Source organism: Orussus abietinus, unplaced genomic scaffold (genome assembly GCF_000612105.2).
Source record: "Orussus abietinus isolate OABI.00-Male unplaced genomic scaffold, Oabi_2.0 scaffold1, whole genome shotgun sequence".
Taxonomy (NCBI): Eukaryota; Metazoa; Arthropoda; class Insecta; order Hymenoptera; family Orussidae; genus Orussus; species Orussus abietinus.
The window spans coordinates 4,526,361-4,553,519 of record NW_019396017.1 but is presented as its reverse complement, the minus strand read 5'-3'; the positions used below and the strand labels follow the sequence as shown (position 1 = coordinate 4,553,519).

General features: G+C 51.6%; 6 protein-coding genes across 13 annotated transcripts; 2 read left to right on the top strand and 4 right to left on the bottom strand.

Annotated features, from left to right (window-relative positions):
* Positions 1-2,126: 2,126 nt before the first annotated feature.
* LOC105698041 (acidic fibroblast growth factor intracellular-binding protein) lies at positions 2,127-4,112 on the top strand. 2 transcript variants are annotated; one of them, XM_023434751.1, is made up of 6 exons: positions 2,127-2,280; positions 2,423-2,624; positions 2,716-2,943; positions 3,032-3,259; positions 3,364-3,618; positions 3,690-4,112. In XM_023434751.1, the coding sequence occupies exons 1-6, from the start codon at positions 2,196-2,198 to the stop codon at positions 3,790-3,792; spliced, it is 1,101 nt and encodes a 366-aa protein (XP_023290519.1). In that variant the 5' UTR covers positions 2,127-2,195; the 3' UTR covers positions 3,793-4,112. The 2 variants fall into 2 exon arrangements, with proteins under 2 accessions (XP_023290519.1, XP_012277322.1); XM_012421899.2 differs by having other exon boundaries at positions 2,130-2,280; positions 3,714-4,112.
* LOC105698042 (pyruvate dehydrogenase E1 component subunit beta, mitochondrial) lies at positions 4,100-6,356 on the bottom strand. 3 transcript variants are annotated; one of them, XM_012421902.2, is made up of 5 exons: positions 6,130-6,356; positions 5,988-6,050; positions 5,394-5,577; positions 4,664-5,294; positions 4,100-4,587 (listed from the first exon to the last, which is right to left on the bottom strand). In XM_012421902.2, the coding sequence occupies exons 3-5, from the start codon at positions 5,484-5,486 to the stop codon at positions 4,436-4,438; spliced, it is 876 nt and encodes a 291-aa protein (XP_012277325.1). In that variant the 5' UTR covers positions 5,487-5,577; positions 5,988-6,050; positions 6,130-6,356; the 3' UTR covers positions 4,100-4,435. The 3 variants fall into 3 exon arrangements, with proteins under 3 accessions (XP_012277325.1, XP_012277324.1, XP_012277323.1); XM_012421901.2 differs by having other exon boundaries at positions 5,371-5,577; positions 6,130-6,355; XM_012421900.2 differs by having other exon boundaries at positions 5,371-5,577; positions 6,179-6,354.
* A 132-nt stretch (positions 6,357-6,488) lies between these two features.
* On the top strand, positions 6,489-10,350 carry LOC105698039 (sorting nexin-9). The gene is made up of 5 exons (XM_012421893.1): positions 6,489-6,756; positions 6,884-7,082; positions 7,173-7,618; positions 7,693-8,388; positions 8,494-10,350. The coding sequence occupies exons 1-5, from the start codon at positions 6,742-6,744 to the stop codon at positions 8,743-8,745; spliced, it is 1,608 nt and encodes a 535-aa protein (XP_012277316.1). The 5' UTR covers positions 6,489-6,741; the 3' UTR covers positions 8,746-10,350.
* Positions 10,351-10,616: 266 nt separating this feature from the next.
* On the bottom strand, positions 10,617-21,090 carry LOC105698040 (calcium/calmodulin-dependent protein kinase type 1-like). Of its 4 annotated transcripts, none has more exons than XM_012421894.2 (9): positions 20,699-21,090; positions 18,745-18,879; positions 16,968-17,039; positions 14,418-14,492; positions 14,084-14,346; positions 13,839-13,979; positions 13,500-13,626; positions 13,400-13,437; positions 10,617-13,288 (listed from the first exon to the last, which is right to left on the bottom strand). In XM_012421894.2, the coding sequence occupies exons 1-9, from the start codon at positions 20,806-20,808 to the stop codon at positions 12,849-12,851; spliced, it is 1,401 nt and encodes a 466-aa protein (XP_012277317.1). In that variant the 5' UTR covers positions 20,809-21,090; the 3' UTR covers positions 10,617-12,848. The 4 variants fall into 4 exon arrangements, with proteins under 4 accessions (XP_012277317.1, XP_012277318.1, XP_012277319.1 ...); XM_012421896.1 differs by having other exon boundaries at positions 12,935-13,249; positions 13,350-13,437; XM_012421895.2 differs by lacking the exon at positions 16,968-17,039.
* Positions 21,091-21,383: 293 nt separating this feature from the next.
* Positions 21,384-24,785, bottom strand: LOC105697904 (MAM and LDL-receptor class A domain-containing protein 1). The gene is made up of 10 exons (XM_012421636.1): positions 24,451-24,785; positions 24,180-24,377; positions 23,737-24,097; positions 23,483-23,659; positions 22,997-23,423; positions 22,575-22,919; positions 22,266-22,487; positions 21,804-22,207; positions 21,541-21,706; positions 21,384-21,464 (listed from the first exon to the last, which is right to left on the bottom strand). The coding sequence occupies exons 1-10, from the start codon at positions 24,783-24,785 to the stop codon at positions 21,424-21,426; spliced, it is 2,676 nt and encodes an 891-aa protein (XP_012277059.1). The 3' UTR covers positions 21,384-21,423.
* Positions 24,786-25,270: 485 nt separating this feature from the next.
* LOC105697932 (serine/threonine-protein kinase nekl-2) lies at positions 25,271-27,084 on the bottom strand. 2 transcript variants are annotated; one of them, XM_012421674.1, is made up of 6 exons: positions 26,935-27,084; positions 26,680-26,770; positions 26,437-26,604; positions 26,201-26,361; positions 25,967-26,111; positions 25,271-25,880 (listed from the first exon to the last, which is right to left on the bottom strand). In XM_012421674.1, the coding sequence occupies exons 1-6, from the start codon at positions 26,985-26,987 to the stop codon at positions 25,566-25,568; spliced, it is 933 nt and encodes a 310-aa protein (XP_012277097.1). In that variant the 5' UTR covers positions 26,988-27,084; the 3' UTR covers positions 25,271-25,565. The 2 variants fall into 2 exon arrangements, with proteins under 2 accessions (XP_012277097.1, XP_012277098.1); XM_012421675.2 differs by lacking the exon at positions 26,935-27,084 and adding an exon at positions 26,843-26,901.
* Positions 27,085-27,159: the final 75 nt, after the last annotated feature.

Below are 27,159 nucleotides of genomic sequence, written 5' to 3'. Positions count from 1 at the left end.
GAGGGTCCTCCGCGGTCCAATTTCGAGGAGGACGTGGATCCTCGATCCGGTTCCGGTCCCTCGGCGCTTCCGAGGCCGGACGAGCCGACCTCGAGGAAGAGGCGAGCCGAGAGGCGAAGGAGCGGAAACTAACCTGTCGGTCCGCGGAGTCCGGAAACCCTGGAGCAACTGAGGTGGGCGATCCTCGGGGGCTATACGGGGTGCTCTTGGAATTTCGCTACCCCGTCTCGCCGCTACTTCTCTCTCTTTTACCTTCGCCCCACTCTCCGGCGAGCTTCCCCTCCGATTTCCTCGACCCGGAGGCCGGAGCGAGGTTCGGCTCCCTCCCCCGGGGCCACCCCTCCGCTGCCCCTCGGCTGCCCCTCGGCTGCCCCTCGGCTGCCCCTCCGTCGCTTCCCCCGCGCCGCCCCCGCAGTCAAGTTCAAATCGGAGAATTCGGCGGGGGCGGAAGGGAAAAATCGAGAACCCGGGAGACCCGGTCGGGTCAAGGGACGTCCGGTGACTCACCGCGCGCGCCGGACCTGGCAAGGCCGGGAAGTCGTCATTGACTACGACGAGCGTATATTTGGACCGCGAGAAGCGCGCGTACGATCTTCGTCGCGAGCGGCGGGACGGGGGGAGGAGGAGGAGGAGGATACTCTCGATCGCCCGAATTCGGAACCGGCGAGCCTCTAATAATAGCCGGCGCGCGCGGAGTTGGAAATAATTCTCGGCTCCGCCGCGACGCCGTTTTCCGAGATCGGTCCGAGGGGGAAAACGACGCCTCGTCGGGGATCGATCTCTTCCGTTCCCCGCGTCCCCCTCCGCTCCATTCACCGACCCGCGCCTCTCTCAATGGCCCTCGACGACGGCGCGCTCCCGGACCGTGACCCGAAGGAGCGGAGGACCCGACCGCGAGGCGGACGATTGGACCCACCCGCGACCGGGGAGGGGACGGACCGCCACGGAGTCGAAGCGTGATCTTCTCGCGGCGGGACGAATGGAAGCCACCTAACCTCGAAACGAGGCGCGATCGATGCACCTGGCCGCGCCACGCTCCGTTAAATCGGCCTCGTCGCCTTTGCGTCTCTCGGAAGGGAGAGCGACCCGGCGAATCCTTTAACGGTGGCCATGGCAACCCGAAATCCCCCAAATCCCCCGCGCGACCGGAAGGAAACCGAGGACTTTATGAATGGACCGCCACCCGACCGTTCCCGGAACGGAAAGTCGGATCGAGCCGGATGACGCGAGGCGACGTCATCGGCTCGCGGGAAGGAAACGGAAGGGAAACGGAAGGGAAGCGGAAGGGAAGCGGGAAGGAAGCGGGAAGGAAGCCCGAAGGAGCGAAGATTTTTGAATGAAGCGTAATACAGCTGGCCGGGTCGATGGAGCACCCCCCTCGGGCGTAGTAATCGATAGAGGGGGTTGGGCAGGCGTGGAGGGCACGGGGACGGCAAAGTCCATTCAGTAGCAGCGGTAGGCCCGCTATCGATTGCGCGGGTGGGTGCCCCCACCGCGCCGGCGTGGGCGGCGTGGGTGGCGTGGGCGGCGACCAGGGCCGGCCGAGCTCCTCCACCCATCCCGAGGAGGGTCGCGATTGACCCAAATGCTCCGGGAGACCTCCGGGGCCTGCCGAGAGGACCGGTCGAGGGCGGACACCTGTTTGAATCGCCGCGGTCGCGAGCGCGAGAGCGAGCAAAAATCTTGAAAGGAGGAAGAATTCGGATGCGCTTTTGCCCCCGCCTCGGAGGGTCCACCGAATTCCTAAAGAGCCGTTTCGACGTTCCGGCGGGTGATTTAGAGGCGCACCCTCCTCTTCCCGGTATCGAGCCCTAAATTAGCCTTTAGAGGGCGACGAGGGATCTCACCTGTTGAGCCGGCACGGCCCTCGATTCCCGCGCTGCCGCGCATCTCCCCCGTTGCGACCGGACCGTAATTGCCCCATTTCCGTCGGGCTCGAAAAAGGAATCGATCCGTATATTTTCTTGCGCATATTTTGACTCGGGAAGAAATCCCGTTCCGTTGGTACGTTTGAAAGTGGATCCGAATCATTCGCCGCTTCGTTACGCGGCCATGCTGCCGTGTTTGACTTTCGGGTAGTGGTCTGCCGATGCCGCCGGCAGATGGCCCCGCGGTCCGGACCGGTCCGTACCTCCCGGTTCGATGGGAGAAGTTTCGCGTCTTGAACCTGTACCCGTGTCGACGTACCTTCGATCATGCTTTCCGAGGTTGACGTTTTTATAAGCAATTACACCCTCGTCGATCCAGAGGTTTATCAGCTTTGGGTAGATGGATACTCGTGTGAGTTGCTCGTAAAATATATGTTTTCGTTCGGTCTGCTATTTTCATGATTTTCGACCCTATGCGTAAAGCTGTAAATGCGTTCCAAGCCGTTGGCGTGACTTTACAATGACGAGCGTTACCGGAAAATATCCTTTAACAGCCAGCGATGCCGTCAATATCTTACACCAAAGAGGAATTTGTTATCAGACGAATGCTCCGATCGAATTGGTTGCTTCCGACGTTTTGGACCACTATCGTACTTATTGCCTTTTGGAGAGATTGCTCCAAGCTCCGACGAAGCTAGCGAGCGAACAGCTATCGTTTCAGATAGAACCACAGACGGCTCGTATGCTCATCGAAATGTCAGAGATGTTAACAAAATACAGAAATTGTATTCGAATCTACCAAAGATTCCGACGATGTATTCTTTCGTTGTTTTTGGTTCTTCGATAGGTATTACGAGTTCGATGACTCGGTCGTGCGAGAATTACTCGGTAAGAAGCTGACTTCGAAAAGCAGAAAGGATTTGGACGAAGTAGCCGAGAAAACCGGCGTGACTTTGAAGAGCTGTCGCAGGCAGTACGATAATGTCAAGAGAATCTTTAAGGTCGTCGAAGATTTACCAGGTTCTTTGGTCACCAACATCGGACAACATTTCCTTCTGCCCGAAGACTTAGCCAAGTACGGTATACGATGCATTTGCATCCGATTTTCAACTCGATTAAATTTCGTGCGGTATAACACATTTGCGTTCTTTTCAATTATTCAGGAGATATGCCGCGGTAGTGTTCATAGCGTGTCTTCGATTTGAAATGAATAAAAGGAAGTTGCAGTTTTTAACGTTTCCTGATCTGTACCATTGCGCGTACAGTATGATGTCTTCGTGGACTTACCGCTATACCGGGTCGGAATATTTTGATACAGATTTAGATAGAGAATTTTTATTGGAACTGCCCGAATGCAAAATATTATTGGAGAACGATAAACATCATAAACAGTAAGACCACTCGTTACGTTTAACATATGATTCTTTCTTTCTTGTAACAAATAATAATCACGTACGTAACATTTGACGTAATTTCATCGATAATGCAATTTCAGCTTGGTCTGCATAAAATTAAAGCCTACGCTCCTGGAACGTTCGTATCAAGAATTGGATGTGAATTTTCGATCCTACTCGCGAGCAATTCTGGGAATAGGTTGTAATTTGCATCGATCGAGAGAACTCAGATTCTTTTTCTTGGAACTGGTGGAGCGGTGTATCGAACCTTGGCGCCAAGTAAATTGGTCCCATGCCGACCTTCGAAACTTCTTGGCAGCCTATACTCAGTGCGCACTAGACATGGATGTACTTAGGTATGTAAATGGCAACCTATGTCAACTAGCAGAGTTTCTGATTCTTCAAAAATAGTATTGCACATTTTGAGGTGCTCTTCATTTTCCATTTTCAGAGAAGGTGATTTACGAGACGTATTTGAACGTTACATGAAAGTAGTCACGAGTTGTCTTCTACGCATGTATCATACGTGATTTACCGTCAAATTGGAAGCATGGAACCAGTTATAACGCAAATCACTGGGACCCAGAGAATGACTTGATAAATGTATCACGATTTATTCGCCCCCCTTTATAAATAATTAATAAGCAAATGCAGTGGTGACATGCTATCGATATTAAGTGAATTTGGCACGACTTAATTGTTAAAAAAGAAACAACCTGGAGATATAAAGAAAAATAGGTAAACCATGGTTAGAAACCGAATCCCGTAAACCTGTGGGAACTATGTTAGAATTGATTAATTCAAATCAATTAACGACGATGCAGAGAATAAATAACATTTGACCCTCGAATATAATTATATTCGTTCTTTTTTACAATCTTGCGTATGCCGTAACCCAATTCACCGGCATCTCCACCTCGTAGAAGCTTAACTTAAGCGATCATCGTCCACTTGGTAATAGCGAAACCAAAGGTAATACCGGTGACACTTGAATCTTTACAAGACATTTGGCTTAATAACCGCTAATTCGTTCGTTTTCTTATCAAGTTTGTACTCACTTCTGTTAGTTGGAAACATCACATGACGGAGACGGGATAGAGGAATGAGGGATTCAAGGGATCGCTGGAAAGGAGGGAGGACCGTTCAAATAAATGTCACTAACTAATTATTCAACTACTTTGATACTCCTAGTACCGAGTTAACGGCTAATACTACATCTTGCATTTGAGGCAGTGCAGCCGCTTCCAAGGATTTCGTATATGGCATCGGTGAATCGACTCCGGTGACTCGTATAACCGGCGAGTCGAGATGGTAGAACGCCTCGCCTGGAAAAATGTTCTGTTTAGTGGTTTGAACACAGAGAAGAGAAGAGAAATTCAAGTGTCGTTTAAATGAGCTTACTCTCCATGATTCTGGCGGAAATTTCTGCGCCAATACCACAGTGTGGCCAGCCTTGCTCGACCGTCACAGCATGGTTCGTTTTTACTATCGATTGCACAATAGTATCGATGTCGAGTGGTCGAAGCGACCTAAGATTAATCACTTCCGCCTCGATACCCTTTCCCGCAAGTTCATTTGCTGCTTCTAGAGCTTGTTCGACTGCTTTGGAATGTGCTACCAAGGTAACGTGTTTACCAGCCCTTTCGATCTTAGCCTTGCCAATTGGCACCAGAAACTCCTTTGAGAGCGCTTCGTCCGACATAGGGTACTGAACGCCATACAACAACTCATTTTCCAATACTACGACTGGGTCCGGATCTCTAATGGCAGACTTTAAAAGACCTTTCGCATCTTCGCTGGTGTAGGGCGATACTACCTTTAAGCCAGGACAGTGACTGTACCATGCTCCGAAACATTGAGAATGTTGAGCTCCTACTCCAGCGGCAGCTCCGTTAGGTCCACGAAATACAACCGGTACATTGATCTTGCCCGCAGACATATAAAAGGTCTTTGCAGCGGAATTGATGATTTGATCGATCGCTTGCATAGAAAAGTTGAAAGTCATGAACTCGCACACTGGCCGCAATCCAGCCTATCGAACGTGAAAAGGGCATGTTTTAACGTAACGATATATTTCAAGATTTATCGTCGACACGATCGGGACCCACCATAGCAGCGCCCACGGCGATACCTGTGAATCCAGCCTCTGTGATGGGCGTATCGATGACGCGTTTCTCTCCATATTTTTTCCAAAGGCCTCTGGAGACTTTGTAGGCGCCGTCATATAGAGCTACCTCCTCTCCGAGGAGAAATACCTTCTCGTCCCTCTCCATTTCCTCGTCTAAAGCTGAATTCAGGGCATCTCTCACTGTCATCTGTAAACGGTAGAAACGTTTGGTGACTCCGTTACTCTCGTCCCTCTTAAATTCAACCGATTCCAATTAGAATCCATAGATCTATCTCGAGCAAGATATGCAAAAAAGAGCCTCGATTTTTTTCGTCGTCTCTCTCCCCCTCTCGAGCCTCCTCTTAAGACCCGGGTAACCAATCTTGTTATCTATAAGTTATTAGTAAATGGAGTGACCTTCCTCGACCTTCAAGATCTATTAATTATTCATCCTCGACATATACCGTATGATAACACGCGAGGAACGTGAAGTTAAAATTGCGATTCGTTCCCTAAGAGACGAAACTTGCATTTAAATTCGGGTAGAATCAAGAAGAGTCGCAACAATCGATAGTTAGGTTATGTCGGACAAACGAAAGCGCAAACCGAGGTACTCACCTGCTGCGCAGCGGTACATTTCGAGGTGGAAAAGGACCGACGGACGATCCCCCGCACTGCTGACTGGAAATTACAATAAATCGCTCATCAGTTATCCTGCTCCTTCGCAAGTTGTCAGATTGAAATAAAAAATGAGGCGCACCCGCCGCCGTGATTAAATCTCCGGCTGCGACGATCCGCCTGGTATTTACCGTGAGCATGATCGCGCGTTTCGCTCGCGGTTGGATAAACGATCAAATCGGGAAAGCGGACAGAATTGACACTCAACACGCGAATTTACTCGCACGCGCGTGCTCGGCGGCCTTTGGATCTCGACAGAACTCGGTCCGCGTCACTCGATGTGAGGACCAGGGACGACTACTGGCAACTGCTGGAAACTGCTGGTGACGACCATTGGACCGACTTCGGAGATGAGTCGGGGAAGTGCTCAAGGCTGGGATCGCACGATCGCGTTATCGTGCTGCCCTCTGTGGAAAATGGAACCGGCTTATCCACCCATGATATAAGCGATATAAGTGATACCAGAAGCCATCTAGCGAATTCTTCTGCTTCATGCGTTGGCAACACTTGTGTCATTTACTTTGCCGAAGAAACAAACTTGAGAGCCCAAATGTCAGGCTCGCGATAAGGCGAGTTGGCAGCCACAGATATGTCGGAAGGGTTTGCTTAGGCGGCTTTGTTTCTGCAAGTGCAAAACAGGTGACAGCGCTGTAGATATACAACGATAAAGAAGTATCGAGAAGCCGGCGTTAGGATGGAGGGTCAACAGGTACGTGGGATTGCACGGCTGTTACAAATCCTACTCCATCGGAAGAAGTCAATTCATGGCACATGAGTCATTGTTGCCCGTTGTCGGACAATATCTCTTCTATTCACAATGGATGATTTTCTCTTAGGTGCGAGCACTGTACGACTTTACCGGAGAACCAGGGACGGCTGAATTGTCTATTGTCGCAGGAGAAGTCCTTACGGTGATGCGAGACAATGTTGGCGATGGGTGGTGCGAAGGTTTCAATCAGAAAGGTCAATCGGGCTTGTTTCCAGCTGCTTACGTTCAAGCGATAGAAACGTCCGATACCGTAACTCCTGCTGCAGGTATCCGCTTAGATAGCTCCAACTAAATAAATGTACAATTTCAATAGTTAACAATATACCAACGGCGTACATGTATTTTATATACGGTAGGTAATATGACAACTTCGCAGCAGAGCACAGGCGATTATTGGGACGACGATTGGGATGACGATTCCGAAGTGGGGCAGACCCAAGCGTACGTGCCTTCGGCACAATCCGAACATGTACTTCGAACCCAAACTAGTATACCGGATTATGGTGACACGGCGTCGATGCATACGATTCACTCCGTAATACCCGAGAGGCCTGTCTCCAATTTACCAAAGAAGAATAATAAGTTCTCTACCCTGATTAAGTCCGGAGAAGATAGCTTTCTTATGGGCACCAAAATAGTTAACGTGCCGGACAGCGAAAAAATAATCATCGAGGAAATCGACGGAAATCGGTGCGTGTGGGCTTCGACGGGTGAGAGTTATAATTGTGTCGTTACGTCTCCGAAAAAGGAATCCAAACTCAAAGGCCTGAAAAGCTTTATCGTGTACCAATTAACTCCTACGGTTCGTATTGCATTCCTCTCTACTTTGTCCCCTAATTATTTCATTGCCGTGCTAGAGAATATTTGTCATTCCAGTTCAATAATATCCAAGTGTCAAGGCGATACAAACATTTTGATTGGCTACACGAAAGGTTGGAGGAAAAATTCTGCTTCGTTCCAATACCGCCATTACCCGATAAACAGATATCGGGAAGATACGAAGAGCAATTTATAGAACATCGACGCACGCAGCTTCAAGAATTTGTTGATTACGTGTGTCGACATCCCGTGCTGTCTCGTAGTAGAGTTTGGGAGCATTTTATAACTTGTACCGACGAGAAGCGATGGAAGGCTGGGAAACGCCAAGCGGAGAAGGATGAACTATTGGGGGTGAATTATTTCAATGCTATCCAATGTCCGGAATCATTGGCTGATTCGATAAAAGTGGAAATTCAGATAGATGCGTTCGCCAAATTCATAAATGGACTGGATCCAGTGGTAAAAAATTTCATGGCGGTAGCGGTCGATCAAGCGAAAAAACATCAGGTCCTGTACAAAAGAGAGTTTCAAAAAATAAGCCAGTCCTTCACGTTGCTGGGACAAGTCTTCGAAAGCGACGACTGTGGCAGAGATACTCTGACCCAAGCCCTGAAGATCACGGGAAAGGCTTACAACGATATCGGCAGATTATACGAGGAGCAGCCAAAGTTTGACTGGGAGCCCCTTTCCGACAAGTTCCATATTTACCGTGGAATCATTAGCAGTTTCCCTGATATCATTAGTATACATAAGGTAATATATTCTATTATTTTGCATTAAATGTCTCGTTCGTTTCATTAAATTATTAGATGATTACCCCACCGAGCCAATTAAAAACGAGTCATTCCTGATTTCTAGAGTGCCGTACAAAAACGAAAAGACTCCGAAAGACTAGTCAGTGAACACAAAATGGATCCACAGCAGCTGCGAGAACTGTCTCACAGAACCGACGTAATAGCTAGAGCGGTCATGGCCGAAGAGACCCATTTCCAGTCCGAGCGAGAGGTTCACATGAAGCAAGCGATGAAGAACCACCTTACGGAACAAATTGCTTTCTACCAGAAAATCGTTAATAAATTGCTAGAAGCACTCGGTGCATACGACGGCTGAGTAGGCGAGGGCAAGGGCTTTGTTCCTATGAATAACTTGAAAGTTATGAAACATTGGGAAGAGAGTGATTCACCCGGATCGACATATTCGGTAGTTTTGCGAATTCGACTCGATAACTCTTACGAAGTGCCCCATGAACAACGAATACCATCGCGAGTATAATCTAACCGACTACCGCAGAAAAGATGCAATCGCTACGGGTTATATATACATTTCTAACCTCGCATGGCAAACTTCGGCGAATACTATTTTAACTTATTCCACGGAGTAATCTTTTCAAACCGAAACAGATTGTTTCACTTTGGAACGAATGAGTAACTATGTTGGATGTTCGAAACCGGTATTCGAAAAAATGCCTACCTCTGTCCGACTTGAATGTTTTGTATATTTACAATTAGGACATTTTTTCTCCCCCACAAACCGGAAGGAACGAAATTTCTCCTCAAATCATGTATCGTAGTCTGTTAGTCATTGTTTACATATGAAATGAAGAACTACCGCAACTCGTTAGTATAATTTGACGTAAGCGTGCCTGGCCAAACGATCATTGGGGCATTAACGGAGGTTACCGTAATAGGATGTAACAATTGGTGCTACGTCGGAGGAAACATTAGTACGGATGAATCGATAAGCTCTCGTTCGCGTAATTTTGTATATATACCGCTTAAGTGTAATCACCACTCAACTAGGCCGGCACATTATTTTTTGGTAGTCTTATCGATTGTATTTAGAGTGAATGTCCGCGTCGCGACGCGGAATGCGAATTTTGTTATAAATTTCCTTGAATTGTACAAAAGGAAAAATCCTCTACCTTCAACGCGAACCCTTCGCTATTTTCTAAACCCTATTGTTACGTACATTGACTCTTGATGAAAGCGCGAAAACCAATAAACGTGCATCGCGTCTATAGTTTTGATAATACATTGTCGCCGTCTGTCGAGTTCTTTTCTGCGAGGGAGCGAAAATCCACCGATCGCGAACAGGAGCGCAAGTAGGATAAACGTGTCGAATATCTCTCCCAAGGCCAAGTCACAAAATTAATATTTTCACAGCTCGTACAGCAAATTGTCGCAACATCTTTATTAGCTGAAAATATTTAACAAACGATGGCTCAGCCATCCCTGTCGTATTTCCGCGGATATCTCGTAGCTAATCCCTGCTACACATCGAATGTCGTTAACTTTAGGAGGCCGAATCGCGAGGAACAACATTAATATAACGTGTCGATAGTGTTTCGGGAGATTCGTTACGAGTAAATCGAAAATAACGATTTCAATTATAGACCCGAGTCGCCGTGAAACGCATCGCGAGTTCTCATTTTCCAAGATCCGTGGCAAGCAGTTATCGTTTGGCCCAAGGATACGAGTCGTTGACGGACAATCGTAAATATAATTTGACGACGTTTTGCAAGGAAACTACTCGTATTTTTTCGGCCACAAGAGACCAGGGAAAAGATATTCGAAGCCAATTCCAATAACGCGAAGAAACATTCGGCTCGCATCCGCGGAGTCGGTAGCTCTCGTTATGCCAACAATTTCTCTTCCGTTTCGCCCCGACTCGTTTTCGCGACATTCAAACGACCAATTAAAATATTCAGCTGGTTCATTGGTGTCCGAGTAAAATTTATTTCGTCCACTGTCGATATGTTAATATTTACGTAGCACGTACCGCGGTATAAGCCGATGTGCTTTCGGCGGTTTCAAGACGGTAGACCGAACGAATCCGAGTCAGATGACATGATGTTGATCGAACGTACGAATACGTGCCGCGTAGGAAGCACTTTACTTCCGCGGAAGTAACGCGAAGTACTTTGACCCCGAATTGCGCCTCTAGCTCGCCCGTTGGGTAGTAATTGGGTACTTCCAATCAAGTTTAAAGGGTTTCAAGGGTTTAAACCTCCTTTAATGGATCGCTACATGTACACGTACTACCGGGAATTAAGTGAAAAGCTCGTTACTAAAACTCGATGTACAGTAAATCGATGTAATACGCGGCCTGGCAGGTCCGCGCGCCTCGTAAACGGTCCTTTGGATTCGCCGAGGGTCTTTACCCTGCTCCAACGTCGTTAAAACCAAACTGCGCTAGCCGATAACGATTACGTCCCGTGTCGATCTGCTTTGAATTTCGGCATCGCCGATGGGACGTTTCCGCTGCTGGCGGGAAACCGGAGTTTGGTTTCAACGGTGGACGGATCCAGCGAGCCCACCTTACGTCGCGTTCCTTCGTCAAACTCTTTACAAGATCCATTGTACAAGAAGTCATGGATAAGGGGCGAGGGTACCGAGGGTACCGAGTGGACTCGGTCGGGCTCGGTTTAACGTACATTGGTAGAGGTATCGGGTATTACCGGGTGCAGCCGAACACTCGAGCGTTTCCTTACAAAGTTTCTACTTAGCGTTCGCCTGGTCTACTCGCGTTACGTTCTCGTTACCCGGCGATTCGCCGGTGAACTCTTACAAGGTATTTAAGCTGATCGCGCGACGACGATTCGTAAGTACTCGAGTACAAGCAGGAACGTCAACGTAGTATAAACCCCGAACTTTGTCCCCGGACGCGTCGGGGGTCCCTTTTTTATAAACCACCATCATGTCATCCGAAGGCACTCCAGAATGGACCAATGCATCGCTTGACAACGGACACGTACCGCGTATCGACTATTGTGCCTCGGTTTCGCGACCGGGACGTGGACACCGAGCTTGCAAGCACATCGTTAGAACCTTGTCCGGTACGATATTCTCCCTGCCTAAATCATCGTTACTCGCGTTAGCTCGCAGCGGTCAATAATGATTGCGTGTGTGTGTGTGTGTGTGTGTATACGTGTATTCTTATGTCTTAAAATTATCGTTAACCGTAACGCCATTCATCCCAGCCGCGCGTCGCTCTCGTACCTGTCCCGATAGCGCCCGCCTTTCGGACGGACTTATCGGTCCAACGCGGCGGCCGTTCTCGTTACGATAATATCACGACTTCCGTTCGGAGCTGCGGATAAACGAAGGACGAAGGCTCGGTCGAGAAGGAAGCGTCCCGTCGCCTTTGAGAAAGCTTTAAACTACTCGTTTACTTCCGTTTTGGCCTAGGTTAACGTTTCGCGGCCGACGACGTCGGTTCGGAGGTGAACCGTGCTATACGCGTCATCTAACGCGAGAGCATAGGAAACGTCCGGCCGCATCGCTCGAGAAACGGGAGGAGGATGCCAACTCAAAACGAGTGGCCATTTCCGTAGAGTTTTGTAAAAGAGACGATATAGGTTTCGATCGGGGTCGATTGACCTCCGGATGCGCTCAACGTCAAAGAATCCGGACGCAACGAAATCGATCGGAGTCCGTATCCTTTGGACCGGAAGCAACGGGTTTTACCGCGTGATCGATCCCGCGATCACCGAATCGTACGTATGTACACGTTCGCGCTATTTCTAAATCGAAGCGAATGGCAAACGATCGGCAACCGCGTTTAAGAAAGGTATCGGCCTGTCGGTCCTACCCCCTGGACGGTAAACAACCATCGAAGAAGCCGGGCTCGCTTCCCGCGAATGGAGCGATCGGTCGAATATCGAAAAAAAAAAAAAAAAACGGGAACCGAGATTCCCGGAGAGAAGATCCGCTATCGATTCCGCGTCGATTCGCCCCGGAAGCTCGTCGGCGCTCGTGCCCCGCGAAACCGTGTTTAGATTTCGTCCTTCCGAAAGCGAAAATAAAACGTTACAACGGTAACGAGAAGGAATCTCTCGCGTCGGCGGATAGCCCGACCCGAATCGCGGCTGGCATCCGCGCTCCTTCCTCGGGGCAGGGATGGCAAAACCCTGGGCCGGCGATCGAGAGACTTCCCTTCCATCCGCGCGAATCGTAAATCTTACGTCGCGCCGACACCTCGAGGGCCCCTCGCTTTACGAATTAAAAGAGATTCATAATATATTTACATATATTACTTTCTACGTCGCGCTCTCGTATACCGTCAAAAGGAAACTACCCTTCTCCTCGGCCCGATAACGAACCCGGCGTCGTTCTCGCCGCTTCGAAGCATCTACAACGTCCCGGGAAAGTCCTTCCCGAGCCCCGGGCGACCCGCGGACCTCGCGATTCCAAGCGACAGCGGTCCGAGGACGTTCAGCTCTTCTTGTGCTTGCGCTGCTTTCTCAAGTAGGACACGTTGGCCCTGAAGAGCGTGGAAAGGGCCGTGCGCGTGTCGCCCCAGAGCCGGAAGCGCTTGTTGTGCAGATAGAGGGGCGAGCCGGGAGGCGATACCGGGAGGGCGCGAGACTTGGGCGCGGGTCCGGGCGAGGGGAGGGGGAGAGGGACAGGGAGAGGGAGAGGGAGAGGCGCCGACTTCAGTTTAGGCCGCTCGGGGTCGGCGGGGGGTTGCGGTGGTTGGGGTCGGGGCGCGGCGTGGGGCTGCCGGTGGAGGGGCCGGTGGAGGGGCCGGTCGGTCCTGGGCCCTGGTGCTGCTGGCCGCTGTTGAGGGCCAGCCGCTGCATCTGGCGGATCACCGTGGCCGCGTGGTACGCTTGCTGCAACCATGAGACAACAGGGAGACTTTCCTACGGAGCCTGGCGAGCAAACATACCATGTCGCGTATCAGCCCCCTGCTAACCACCGCTCCATACTAACCTTCCACCTTGACTTGGCAAAGTTCTTTTTAAGTTGTTCCGATACCGTACCGTGGATATTTTTATTGCTGGCCGCGTTGCCGGATATCCTGCAACAGAGGAAGAGCGCGTCAGTCGACCGACGACGGCTCGGAAGGACGGGGGTGCTCACCAGGGATGCGCCAAAGCCTGCTTGCAGGTGTACCGCTCCTCGACGTTGACGCACATCAGCTTGTGGATGAAGTCCTTGGCGGAGTCGCTGATGTCGTCCCAGTACGGCGAGTCGAACTCGAATTCACCTACAACGGTCCGGTTAGCTCCTTGCCACGGCCTCCCTCCCTCCGCCAAATTCCGAACGGACGCCCCCCTTTCCCTCGGACCGCGGAAACGCGGAAACGCGGAAACGCGGGAGCACGCGTTAAGCGGTGCGCCTCGAAAAATGAAAAGGGAGACGTCGATACCGAGCTCGCGGGGGCGTCTCTTCGGCCTGCGCGCGATTCCGAGAGCTTACCTTTCAGGATCTGCGCGAAGAGATTGACGTCGTTCTCGTCGTAGAACGGCGGGTACCCGCAGAGGAGGATGTACGAGATGACTCCTATGCTCCAGACGTCGACCGCCTTGCCGTAAGGCTTCTGCGCCAGCACCTCCGGGGCTGCGAACGGTCGTCACGGTGAGTCTTTCCCGTCCCGGAGCCCGGAGGCCGACCTCGCGAGTCGACCGCGAAGGGTCGAGACCTCGGTTCCGAGAGAAACGTACCGACGTATCCCGGCGTGCCGCAGGCCGTCGCCATGATTCCGGAATCCTCCATCTTGGACAGGCCGAAGTCGCTGATCATGATCTTGCTGTCCTCGTCCTGGCTGTAGTAAAGAAGGTTCTCCGGCTTGAGGTCCCTGTGAACGACGCCCTGCTCGTGCATGTAGTCCACCGCCTCCAGCACCTGCCGGATCAGCCCCGAGGCGTCCTTCTCCGTGTAGGAGCCCTTCTCCACGATCCGGTCGAAGAGCTCGCCCCCGGTCACCCTGAAACGCACGATTCCCGGTCAGTGCTCGACTCTCGGACACCCTCTCGGCGCCTCGCCGCCTCGACTTACAGCTCCATCACCAGGTAGACCTTGTGCTTGTCCTCGAACGTTTCCAGCAGCTGCACGATGTTCGGATGCGTTAGCCTGAAACAGTTGGACGATTCGCGATCAGCGTTGCCCCGCTCCGCCTCTCCCGTCCGAGTGCCGGCGAAACGCCACCCAAAGCGCCCAACTTTTCTCTCGTTCGTCGACGCCGCGGATTTCCGAGCGGGGAAAGACGACCCCGCGCCGTTTTGGCCGACGTCCTCGATAGAATTTCCCAAGGTACGAACGACCGTCGATCGACTCCCCCGACGCCTTGGAACCGCGACGCGTCTTTTGGCCTTCGGCCTTTGAGTCGGCCTTTCGGTCGCGTTTCGAGAGAAACGATCCGCTCGTTAACCGGCTGCGTGGAACCCCCCGTGCCCGGAATATTAACGCATTTGTCCCGACGCCTCTTGTTTCGATCGGAAGGCGAGCGATGGATTCCCCCGGCCCCGATTACTCGGATCCGCCTCTCGGGGGAGACGAGATCGCCGTCGCGAAGGATCGAAGGACCCGAAATACGCGACGAACCGGGAGGACCTCGTTCGCGTTGCCATCGACGAAGTGAAAGTTATCCCGCGGAGAGAATGACTTTTCGACGCGTGCCTGAATCTCTTGGGACGTACTCGTTGCGCAACGCGACCGGTTTGCCGATCGAACGACCGATTTACCGACGCGTCCTGGGAACCTCGCGAAACTTCGATAAGGGGGCCTTCTCGGCACGCGGGAGATAAAACGCCCAAAGAAACGGCGGCGCTCGATCTCGGCCACGAGACGGATCCGCGACGTCGACTTCCTCCCCGGCGATCCATCGGTCTCCTACGCTCCCCCTCGACGTCTCGTTAACGACGAAACTCGATCGATCCCGTCGAGCATCTCCGAGATGACCGAGTTTAAGTCGCTGGGCGGAAACGGTCGCCCGGCGGTTAACCGGACGTTCGAGGACCCCTTCTCCAGGAACGTCCGCCGCTGGAAGAGCAAACGCGGCATTCGACGCGGCATTCGACGCGGCATTCGACGCGGCACCTGGACAGGACCCTTGAACTCTGCCCCGCCGTTTCCCCCTCCGGGGGAAATTAAAAATTAATAAACCAAGCATCGCCGGGACGGGGAGAAAAGAAGGAAAAAAAAAAAATAAGCGAGCCGGCGCTCGTGCGGCGAACGTGCAGGAGGGGGTACAAAAAACCCAAGAAAAAAAGTAATCCGCATGCGATTTACGTTCCAGGCAAGCGCAACGGGCAAGCTCCGATTTGCACATGCTCGTGTTAAGTTACGCGTTAACGAGTTACCAACCGTTCCCAACGAGCGGTCCACGAGGAGAGGTGGGTACGAGGAAAAATGTCGCTTCGGGTCGAACGCGTCCACGCTGGTTCCCATGGAAAACCCAACGGAGGATGACGAGCTCGACCGTCCCTTCGCGACGGTCGCGCCGAGGAACGACTTCCGCGGAGACTCGGGGAACGAGTCCATGGTAAATAAATTGGCCAAAAGTTGGCGAACGGAGAAAGCGACCGACGACGCGCCAAAGGAAAGCCACGTCGACCGGGAACTCCGCGAAACGGGTCGCGATCGGTATTCGTACTTTCCGAACGGGACTCACCGGCGATCGGAGACCTTCGCCGATAACGGACTACCGTGCGATAATGGTTACGTAAATCAAGTGGTCGGCCTACGACCATTGATCGCTTTTATCGGCTCGCAACAATAACGCGCGCGTCGTCCGATATTTACGTCGTTTCTCTTTCCACGGAGCGAACGAGCCATCCGGGACGGTCTTTCGACTCGACGGAATATTCTTGCGGGCCCCGAGTGGGAGGGGGCAAGGGTCAGCGATTCGGGCAACCTCTATCAATTTTTAAGAAGCATAAAAAAACCGCGCCGACGGCAATCGCGGCATCCTCCCGAACCCGCGTCCCTCTCGAACGATAAAGGTCGATTCGCCCTATCCGACGCGATCCGCGGATTCCGTCGAAGCCGATCCGCGTCGGGCCGCGCCGGACCGCCTCGTATGGGACGAATCGACCTTAACGCTGCCGAGGGGCCGAGGGGCCAAGCGGACTTCTCCGCTTTCTCCGTTCGCTTCTCCGCGGCCTTTTCCCTCTCTCTCGCTCGGCATCCCGAGTACTTTTCCACGTGGTGTCGCGTTCGGACCGCGGGCGTGACAAGGATACCAGAGGGGTGTTGCGTCGTGCGTGGGACGTGCAGGAGGAATTTGCACTTTCGGTGGACGTGCGGGTCTGCAGGGATATCGAGAATATGGAATATTTTTATATGAAAGTGTGTATCTTATGGATTAAATGTATATATATCTAGAGAGAGAGAGAGAGAGAGGTGTATGCAGAGATATATATCGTAAACGGCGTGGAAATGACTTCCCGTCGAACGGTGGACGGAGAATACGTATATTCCGCGGACGTCGTTCGACGGCAAATCGTTGCTATATATATGTATATAGCTATACATATATATATATATATACGTATACATGGAGCGGTACAGGCACAGCTGGTGCCCGGGTGCAGGGCCCGCACTTACCATCCTCTTTCGCCACTACTAGTCGACTTGAACGGGCCGTCACCACTCTGTGGTGTCACCGTTTCACTGAACCTACGAATTAACAATACCGTACTCGATTACACAATGTACATCTCGAACGCAGCTCGAGCCCCTCCCCTCTCGCTTCCCTCGTTCCCTTTTCCATTATCTCCAAAGAAACGCCGACTGGTCGAGGGACCTCCGGTCCGAGCTTTCCCCGGGAAGCTCGCTCCGTCGTTTTATTTGGATCGCGACAGGGAAGAAACCAGAAGGAACGCGTTTCGAGTATCTCGGAAACGAAGGACGCCCGGTGTCGGTAACCGACGATAACGCCGCGCCTCGGAATCGAAACCACCGCGACCGTAGAAACGTCGTAAAGTCTCCCTTGAAATCTATTACATGCAAATCGGACGCGACCCCCGTTCTCTGGAAATCGAGGAGGAAAGCACCTTCCACCGCCCGTTCTCTAGAAAATGGAAAAGCTTAATCGAAAGCGCCGTCGGACGGAAAAGTATGCAAAAGAAAGTAGAAAACGAGCGAAAATTCGGCGTATCGTAGAATTTTGCGGGAAATAAAACGAGGTGATATAAATCGAGTTCAACGAGTGGAAGCCCATTTCCGCCGCGAAGGACCGAGGGAAAGAGAGACCCGGGAGATGTCCGCGAAACGTAAGGGCGTGCGGGCGCGTTTCGTTCACGGATCGCCAGATTATCGGGATTTGCGCGAAGTAAATCGTCATCCGATCGATCGAAAAAAGGTCAAATCGGCGCTGATGGGTTATCTCGCTAAACGCCGATCGTTGGGGTCGCGAGTCATCCGGATGCGAGGCACGCCGAGGACCTCGAACGTCGTTTCCTGCCGCCTTTCCCGGTATGCGAAATAATCGGAAGAGTCGGCACGACGTCGACGAGACATCGAGCGAGGGCCCGTTAACGGGGCACGACGACGCAAACGAGTCACGCGAAGGAGCCGAGTCCCTCGAGACGTTTCGGATCCCGCGACGGTGTCGCGAACGGCGAGCTAACCTCTTCGCCGAGTCCCTATATATGGGATACAAAGAGTGCGTGAAGATACAGTAAGTATTTTAGCCTGTGACAAACATTCGAATTAGCACACGACACAGGGAACGGTACGGGGTGGACAGGGTGGATGGCAGCCATCGGAACGTTCTCACACCGGTTTCCTTGCTCGCAGCACACTCACGGTCTCGGTGTCAAAAAAGTAAAACGGGTGCAATTGCAGAATACATATATATATATATAGTGTGTGTTAATATCGATATACTATATGTGTATATATATGTATGCGGGTAATCGAGGATAATTACGTAGTAGGAAGATTTACGACTTCAAAGAAAGGTACCGAGAACGTTTCCACCCTCTCGATGGGGAGCATTCGTTCCTCGGCGAAGCGAGCCATCCACGGAGGAAGTTCGACGCGCTCCGTACCTTTCCTGAATTAGTTTCATTGTTTTCTACGCTAATTGGATAAGTAGTCAAATGTAATATAACAAAGTAAGAGCGATATAAGTACGCAAGGCGCGAAATGCTTTAAATATAGGAAGCGCGTAATAATAGGAGGCATGCAGAAAGTGTCGGAATTCGATCGAGATCGTCGTCCGCTGTGCTCGCGTTGGTTATTCCTCGATGAAAAAATATATTCTTCAAAGATATTTATACTCGTCGAAACGGTACATCCTCGGTCATCGAATGGCAAAAAAGTTAGCTAATCCAACAACTGGCACGACTTAAATGCGGCGTTACTTCGTTAAACCTACCTTCTCAAAACTTTGATCTCGTTCTCTAAGGAATCTTCTTTTCCTTTTAATGCCTTTTTGTCTATGATCTTCACGGCAAACATTTGGCCTGGCTTCTCTTTGCTTTCCGCCAACCTTACCTCCGAGAAGGCACCCCTGCCAAAAAGCACAATTATTTCAGTAACAAGATACAAAATTTAAATGACGGAACGACCACGTTCTAACATCGAATCAAATAATTGTTCCAAGTTCAAGAATGCTCGAATACCCCGATAACCAAGTTATCGATTTCATGTAAATACGTTACAAAATGTATTCCGTTCCTCTATACGTAAGGTAAATTCTCAAGAGCCGTGATTTAGAAAAAATTATAACGAACTCGGATACGTCGTCAAAAATATACTTTGGACAGAAAATTAAAGCAGGATTAATGGCTTATCGCGACGAATGTATTCCGTACACCCTTCCCTGGTCGACATCGAGTTCCACGAGTTCACGCTTATGCAAGAGATAAGTAAGCTAAATCCAACGATTAATATCTATCGAGCGCCATGATCTATTTTCCACGATAGAAAATAGATTCAGACGATAAGACGTCCGCCGTTGGACTTAAAAATATACTCTCTTAATGGCACGATATAAGGTAAGATAAATGTATTAATCGAAGTAAAGATTTTAGTCACATATATGTCCAACGGCGATGGAAACGACATCGTAGTATATAAGAACATCGGTTACTTAAGGTGAAGTGAAACACGTCGAGGAATTTGATCGACGTCGATAAACAAGATTTTTCTAAATACCTACGTTCCCGATGTTCGTTTTCGTATCGACCGCTACGTCGAATTATATCGGGGATTGTACCAAATGGTATGCTCCACCTGTCGTTTTCGTAGAATAATTATAAAGAAATCGAAGTAAAACTCCAGAAATCCACTGCATTCATGCTTTCTCGGGCCCTGGTTGACTGCAGAGGGACACCCTGCGCCATCTGTGATTTCCAGGTCAATTAAATTTTCACTCCGAGACCCCGTATTCCCATCGTTTTAGCATAGAAGCGCATAAGACACTTTTTTTGCCTTTATCCCATTCAAATGCGAGTTTATCGATTATCCGAGTGTTCTAAATTGTCGTAAAATTGTTCTGACCCTTTCGTTTCTCATATCAGAGCCTTTAATAATTGTATATTGATCGAAATACGAGAGTTCGACGCCATTTTGGTTCTGGTCTGAGATAAGTTAAAAAATTTGGTTGAAAAATCCAAACGTCGAATGCGTCAAGACAATTCTTAGATGATCACGAGTCATGTGTCAAAGTTTCGGACGGTTTGGTCGAATACCCTTAAAAAATACTGTATTCGAATCGACCGATTTCAGCAGGGTTTCACTTCACCTTAAGAATCATTGTCTATTTACCGTGCATATTTGCAGGGCATTATCTCGGACTACCCGGAGAGGTTTCTTTGTACACGACAATTATTTGCAGCGAGCTTTTCGTAAACGATAAATTCCTAGATTTCGATAGTTGTCGTTCGGCCATTAATTTTGTACACGTTGCTCGTATGTAACGAGCCCGATCGGAGACAGAAAATACGCACGAGAGCTCCGACGTCGAGAGGAGAATCATTATTTGACGTAACGGCACGTATTGCGTTAATTCCCTCGATCGACGTTCGATTAAATACGCCTTCCTTGCTACGTCACATTCCGAGCGTCCACGGTTTCTTTAACACCGTAACACCGAACAAAGAGCGAACAAAAGGGAATCGAGCCAAGATCCTCACGGATCGTTTCCTCGTTCCCCCGGCATCCCAAGTTTGAAAAAAGATCCCCGGACCGCGGCGGCGTAAACATCCCCTCGCCACCTGCTCGCCCCTCCGTCAAAGGGACCCGGACGGGAGGAAACCAAGGTTAGAAGCAGGGAGGGGCCCTTTAAAGATCCCGCGAAAAAGGGAAACAGCCGGTGGACCACTTACGTGCCAAGGAGCTCCTTGAGGACGTACTTGTCGTCGACGGAGGGCGACTTCTCGTCCTTGCCGTCCTTCTTGAGCTTCTTGTTGGAGTCCTTCTTCCCGAAGAGCGGCATCCTGTCGCGGCGGCGACGCGGCGCGCGTACCTATTGGCCCTTGCCCTTGGCGCAGCTGCCCCGGGCGGTCCTGGCTCGGTCCTGGCTCGGTCCTGGCTCGGTCCTGGCTCGGTCCTGGCTCGGCGAGACGAGACGGCTTCGCCCTGGTCACCGAGGACACCGCGTTTATCGCGACGCGACGCGTTTCGCTGCTGGCGATAGATAGTTCGGCCCGGTCAAGCGGGTCATAATGTCGTACGGCTCGCACCGACGCTGGATCTTCGAGAAAACTCCGCACTCCGCGTCGCCGTATTCTCCACTGACCGCCTGACGGCCCCGCTCGGTGCCGCTCGGAGCCGCTCGGAGGGGGAAGGAAGCGAGTCTCCGGTCGGCCGGCAGAGGGCAACCGCGGGCCGCCATCTTTGCGCGGAAAATTCAAACGCCGTTGGTCTCGCGATCGAATTTCCGGGACCTTTCGCGGAACGGATGAGATAGTCGCTGCTGAGAAATTTGAGCGCAGAGTCTTTACGTTTATCCATTTTTCTTTATTACGTGATAAATAATCGGGACAACATTTCACGTAGGGTGAGAATTAATGGGGCCTGACTCTTCGTGGCTGCGATTTCTGCGTAGCCGCTACGTAGCGTTGACGACCGGTTGAGCCGCGGGTGGACGAGCTGCAAAGGTACGAGTCGAGGTAAAAGTATCTTTACAGGGAAGGTATCCCACCGTTGCGAGATAGAGAACACTCACTCGGACACGCTCGCGGTTGAAATTTAATGTCGTCGACGGCGAATCCCCCGTTGCTCGCGCTTCCTTCCAAAATGAGCCGGTAAGGGGTCCGAGCGTCTACCGTCACCTGAGCCGCGGTCCAGGCCGGCCTAGGATCGTTGAAGCCCTTTGCCGCGAGCGACCAAAGCTGAAACCGAAGAATTATCGAAATTCGTCGGTCCGTTTTAACGACTGCCAGGTTGCTCGCTTAGTTAAAAAATGAAGATTAATTGGACACGGAGTACCGGTTCCTTTTCGGATTCGCCGTTTCCGTTGCCGTTTCCGTTGTTTCCATTTACGTCGAGATCGGCGGGGACTTTGACGACGCGAAGAGTCGTCGACTCCTCTACTCCGAAAGCTGCGAACCAAAACGTAAAACATATGGCCTCCTCGTCGGGAGACGCTCCTATCCTCGGCGACCTCAGCCGAACCTCCGTGAGTTTCTGGTTGGTCGTGAAGATGTCGAAGAAGACGAAGTCCCCGGTCGCGCCGAAAGTCTTGTCCAGCAATTGGGCCGGCCTGTGAGTTACGAAAGCTCGCTGCCAAGTGACGGCTCGATCGTTCACGGACGAAGTGACGTTCTCCCATCCGCAGAGACCCTTTTCGAAGCTGCAGTCTTGGGGCTTCACGGCCGCGCTCGGTGGTCGCACTGAAATCATTTTTCTACCTTCCGTTTCCGTTCTGGCTCACGGGAAGTTGGGAATTACCGGTGCAATTTCCTGTATAAAATGCGATATCGTCGATGCCTATGCTTCCGCTCGCTCGATTCGGACCCCACGTTCCTTCGAAGACCACGTTGAAGTCCTTCCGCTGATTGATGCTGGCTTGGGCGAAATTCCACGTGGGACCCTGATTATTGTACAGCTGCCACACGGGTCTCGACCCTTTCGACGGTTCGCCGACGACCTGAACGGAGACTCTCAACACGCCTATAAAATCGTAACGAGTGAATCCACCGAGATCGAAGGAGATCGGTCCAAGTTCGAAAGAAACGTGAATTCCCCGCGGGAACGAACCTAAACTGGGACCCGTGGAGTCGATGAACGATTCGAACATGAAATACCAAAAGGTTATGCACAGGGGATCTTCGGAGCCCTTCATCTCTCGGCCGATCAATTGCGCGGTGCCACCCCCGCTACTGCGCGACGCTCCTCTCGATCGTCCGAGCCCCAAGAAGTATTCGTTTCGCCGACTGACGGTGTGCCCGTTGCTGTAAGGCTTTCTCTGGTTCCGAGGACTCAGCACTTGGTTCGATACTCTCTCCCACTCGACGCGGTCCGGATCCCTCGAATTGATCCAGTCGCACTCGTCGATCTCGAAGGTGCAATCCCGAGGAACTCGGGCTGCCACCTGCGGCGAGACTTAGGTTCCAAGGGACAAAGGACGTTAACGACGAGATTCAATCGTAAAGGTTTCAATCGTAAATTCCTCGAAATACCTGGGCACGGTCCAGGGGTAAACGTGACATCGTCGATGGCGATATCGCCCATGCCGGTGTTGCCGACGGAGGCTTCGAAGATCAGCTGAAAATCCTCCAGGGAACTGACGGTCACTTCCGACATGAACCAGGCGTTGCCGGCGTTGCCACCGAGGGCCCACATCTCCTCCAGCCGAGAGTCCAAGCTGCGAAAGTGCCGCAAATATATCTTCAGGTTCCCTATTCCGGAACCGAACATGTGGAACCAAAAATGCATGCACATCGGAGCGTCCGAGCCCGTGGAAGGAAAGCTGGAACTGATCAGTCTGGCGGTGTCCCCGGGTCTTCTCGGGAAGCTGGAGTCTACGAAGGCGTATCCTCCGGCCGTGGCTCGGTCGCTGGAGCTGTCCATCGCGGGACCCGTCGTTGGATTTCCGCTTCCTCGACTCTGCAACGGGCGAATTCGTTTGAGATCGTTCGGGGAAGTCGAGTCGGTCCGGCACGTACGATCGTCCAGTCGAAATCGTCCTCGGCGTCGTTGCTCCAGTCGCAGAAACCTCCGGCAAAGTCGCAGAATCCGACGCAAGAGATTCCTGGCTGAAGATCCACGTCGTCGATCGCGATGTAGCCTCGATAGAGGCGAGACGGGTCCGCGGCGTCCACGGGGACCCCCTCGATTATCAGCTGCAAAGTTTCGCGAAACGTGGTAAAATATTCCAAAACGTTCTACGAGTCAAAGGAGTCGATCCGGGCAAAAGTACCGAATGTATCTCGGGATAAGTGTAGAGGATCTGCGCCTGCTGCCAGACTCCGAGCACGTAGTATTGCGCGTGCCAGAGGACGCGCTCCTCTCCGACCTCCGGAGGGGCGCAGGAAGTCGAAATCGTGCCGTTTTCCGGGACGATCTCGTCGGTCTCCTCCTTCTTGGCGGAGTACTCGTCGACCCCCACGTGAAGGAGAACCCTCAGGCCGGCGATGCTAAGTCCGTCCATTGCGTATTTAAACGCGAAACACGTTCCGGAAACGCCGGTGCTTCCCAGCTGAGGGCTGTGCAGAAAGCCTCCGGGACTTCGAGACTTCGCGTCCTTTGGCGGCAGCTTCGAGGTCTCCAGAAACGCGTACCTCGAATTCGTAACGTCGTTCGTTAAAAAAGGGGTAGCGGTAGGGACGCTCGCGAAGAAATTCCAAAAGATGCCGGAATTACCCTCCTTCCATGGTCCCGGAAGTCGAGTCGCTCGCCGGACCGCCCAGCCAGTTGGTGCCCAGCCCGGTCCCGGGCGTCCACTGCAGCGCCCCGTTTCCATTCCGCCACTCGCACAGAGACTGCACGGGGAGCGGGCCGAAGTCGCAGAAGACCTCGTCGACGGTCGCCGTCGGTGGTGGGACCGTCACGGTGGGATATCTAAAATTCCGCATTTATCGAAGAGATCTCTTCTCTGGAAATTTCATTCGCAAGAAAAAGTAGGCTCTCCGACCTTTGAGTGGAGGGATTTCTCTGCGCCAGAGTGGTCGGGGAGGGAATCCTCCCGGAGACCGAGGACCGCGTGGTGGAAGGGAAGACGCCTCGCGTGGGGAAAAGGTCCGGCCTGCCGGGCCACTGTCGGGGCTCGATTTGCTCGACCTCGTCCAGCGGCTCGCGATCTCGAGGCTCCGACCCGCCGGCGCGCCCCGTCGTCGCGTCCTCCGTCCAGACGGGAGTCGGGTCTCCCGGAACGTCCACGAGGTCCGCCTGCTCCCCCCCGGGATACGGCGCCGCGAGAGTCGCGTGAAGGAAACCCACCAACACCAACAGCGTCTTTGGCATCTCCATTGGTGGTTCGAAAGAGCGCGCCAGTCGTCGACCGATCGGAATTCAGCGCTATCGCGCGCGCCAATCGCGGATCGGTCCGCTCCGCATCGCTTAAATTTAAACTCGCTGGCTACTCCGACGCGACGCGCTCGCCGCATTCGTTTTCCCCGGCAACTCGCCGAGCCAACCGAGTTAAACGAGAACTTGACGGGTCGGTAACGAAACTTTGCCTCGCGGGATCGAAGAACTCTTCCAGTCGCGGTCGAGGCGCGAACTGAACGAACCACCGACGGAAACGGTCACCGAGAGTTCCGGAAAGCGTTTCCGCCCGTCACGCACCGATCGCGTCGCGTTCGGGTTCGATAACTGTCCTTTGACAACGTGGCGTTACACCCGAGGGGTCGGCATTCTTTGACGCGATCTTTATCGCCTTCGCGCAACGCCACCCAGGCCGATGCGTCGATTAATTGGAGCCGCATCCGTCGGTCGCGAGTCCGAGCACGTGCTTTTCTTCGTTCAGCCAAACTAATTTATTCGCCAGAGTCCGACGGGACGACCCGGTTTACCGGATGCGCCCGTCGATAACCTTATTTAAGAGGGTAAACGTTCGATAGCGAAATCGGTCGAACGGCGACGATGGAACGTATAGGCTCGCATCCGAGATCGTCCGACCGATCGTGGAGTACAAAAGCCTTCGCCGTCCTTCGATATAAAAGTTGGGACATCTCTTGAACGTAACGCGCCTTTCGGAACGCTGATAAAAGTCCGTCTCCAAAAATGGATATCGATTTTGACCGATTCCTAAATGGCTCGCCGTCGAGGACGCCGTTCCTCCATGGGGAATGGGTCCCGAGTTTTCAAGAACCTCTCGAACTGATGATATTCCAAATTCTCGGCGTTCCACTCAGCGTGATTCGGATTTCGACCCACGTTCAAACAGACTCGAATGATGGACGGGACGAGATAAGGACAGTGGACCACCCGATAGGAGGTCGGTCGTCGCTCCGCGTCTCGGCGCAGCATCTTGGACAGGAGGTTCACCGTGTCTATTCGAGTGTTCCTAGGTAATGGACGAGGCCTCGCGTTGCATACCATCTCGACGATCTCTTCTTGCGTCTGAAAAATATCAAGCGGGAGAAAACGATCCGTTCCTAAATATCGAATTTACTCTTCGGTTGCGAATCCCCCGGACGGAGTTTTACCTGGGCTGGAAAGGGAAGTCGATTTGCGACCATTTCGTAGAGGACGACGCCCATGCTCCAAATGTCGCACTTGAAATCGCACGGCTCCTTCTTCAGCATTTCCGGGGCCATGTAATTGTAAGAGCCGGCGTGCGATCTGGACAATCTGGATAGGTTCCAGGAAAAAATAACCAATCAGTCTTACGTTATTTCTCGTGAAAAAAAAAAGAGAGAGAGACGGAAGGGCGGGTATACTCGTTGACGCTTCGCGACACTCCAAAATCTCCAATCTTTACGATTTCGGCCCTTCGTCCGGTCAGCATAATATTTTCTGGCTTCAGATCTCGATGTAACACGTTCTTCGAATGTATGTGGTGAACTCCGAGACTTATTTGGGAGAAGAGGTAAAGCGTATCCTGGGTAAAAGAAAGGATCAATTCAATATACGACGTGACGAAACCTTTGCGTTTATAGAATACTGAAAGAGTCACTTCTTCTTTCAAGGGCTCTTGTTGCTTCTTCAGCAAATCCTTTAGAGTACCGCGCATTGCGTACTCCATCAGAATATAGCTGCGATTGTCTTCACTCCAAGCGCCACGATAAGAGATAATATTCGGATGCCTCATCTTCCTCAAGCAATCCACTTCTGCCATCACCATCTTTAGGATTCGGTCATAAATATCGAGTTAATGCGAGATAATTAATTTCCGAGATATCAAAGTGGGGTCAAATACCTGGAACGATCGGTACGACGAAGGGTTCAAGTCTTGCTCTTTTATAACAAACGGTTTCCCATCTCTGAATCGTCTCACCAAATGAACCGTCCTGAGAATAACGTTTCGATGACTTACTTCATTGGTTACACTTTAAATAACACCACAAACTTGAAAATCATACTTCACAATATTTTAACTTTTGATGAACCGTTCTTATACTTCGAATAAAAATATTTTTCACGACACTTGTCCAAAGTATCGATACAATCTTACCCAAACGTCCCCCTGCCCAGAATGAGTTCAAACTTGTAATCCCTGATTGGCATGTTGAATTAACACGTTCTATCTCGAAGGAATTTACGAATATACTGCCGTAACGCGACCGTGGGTCACAGGTAACGGACTCGTGTTTACGATGGCTTAGGTCTCCAATAAATCGGGATCTAAATTTCTTACGATCGCTTAGAACGATACCAATTTCCGATAAATGTGAGATAA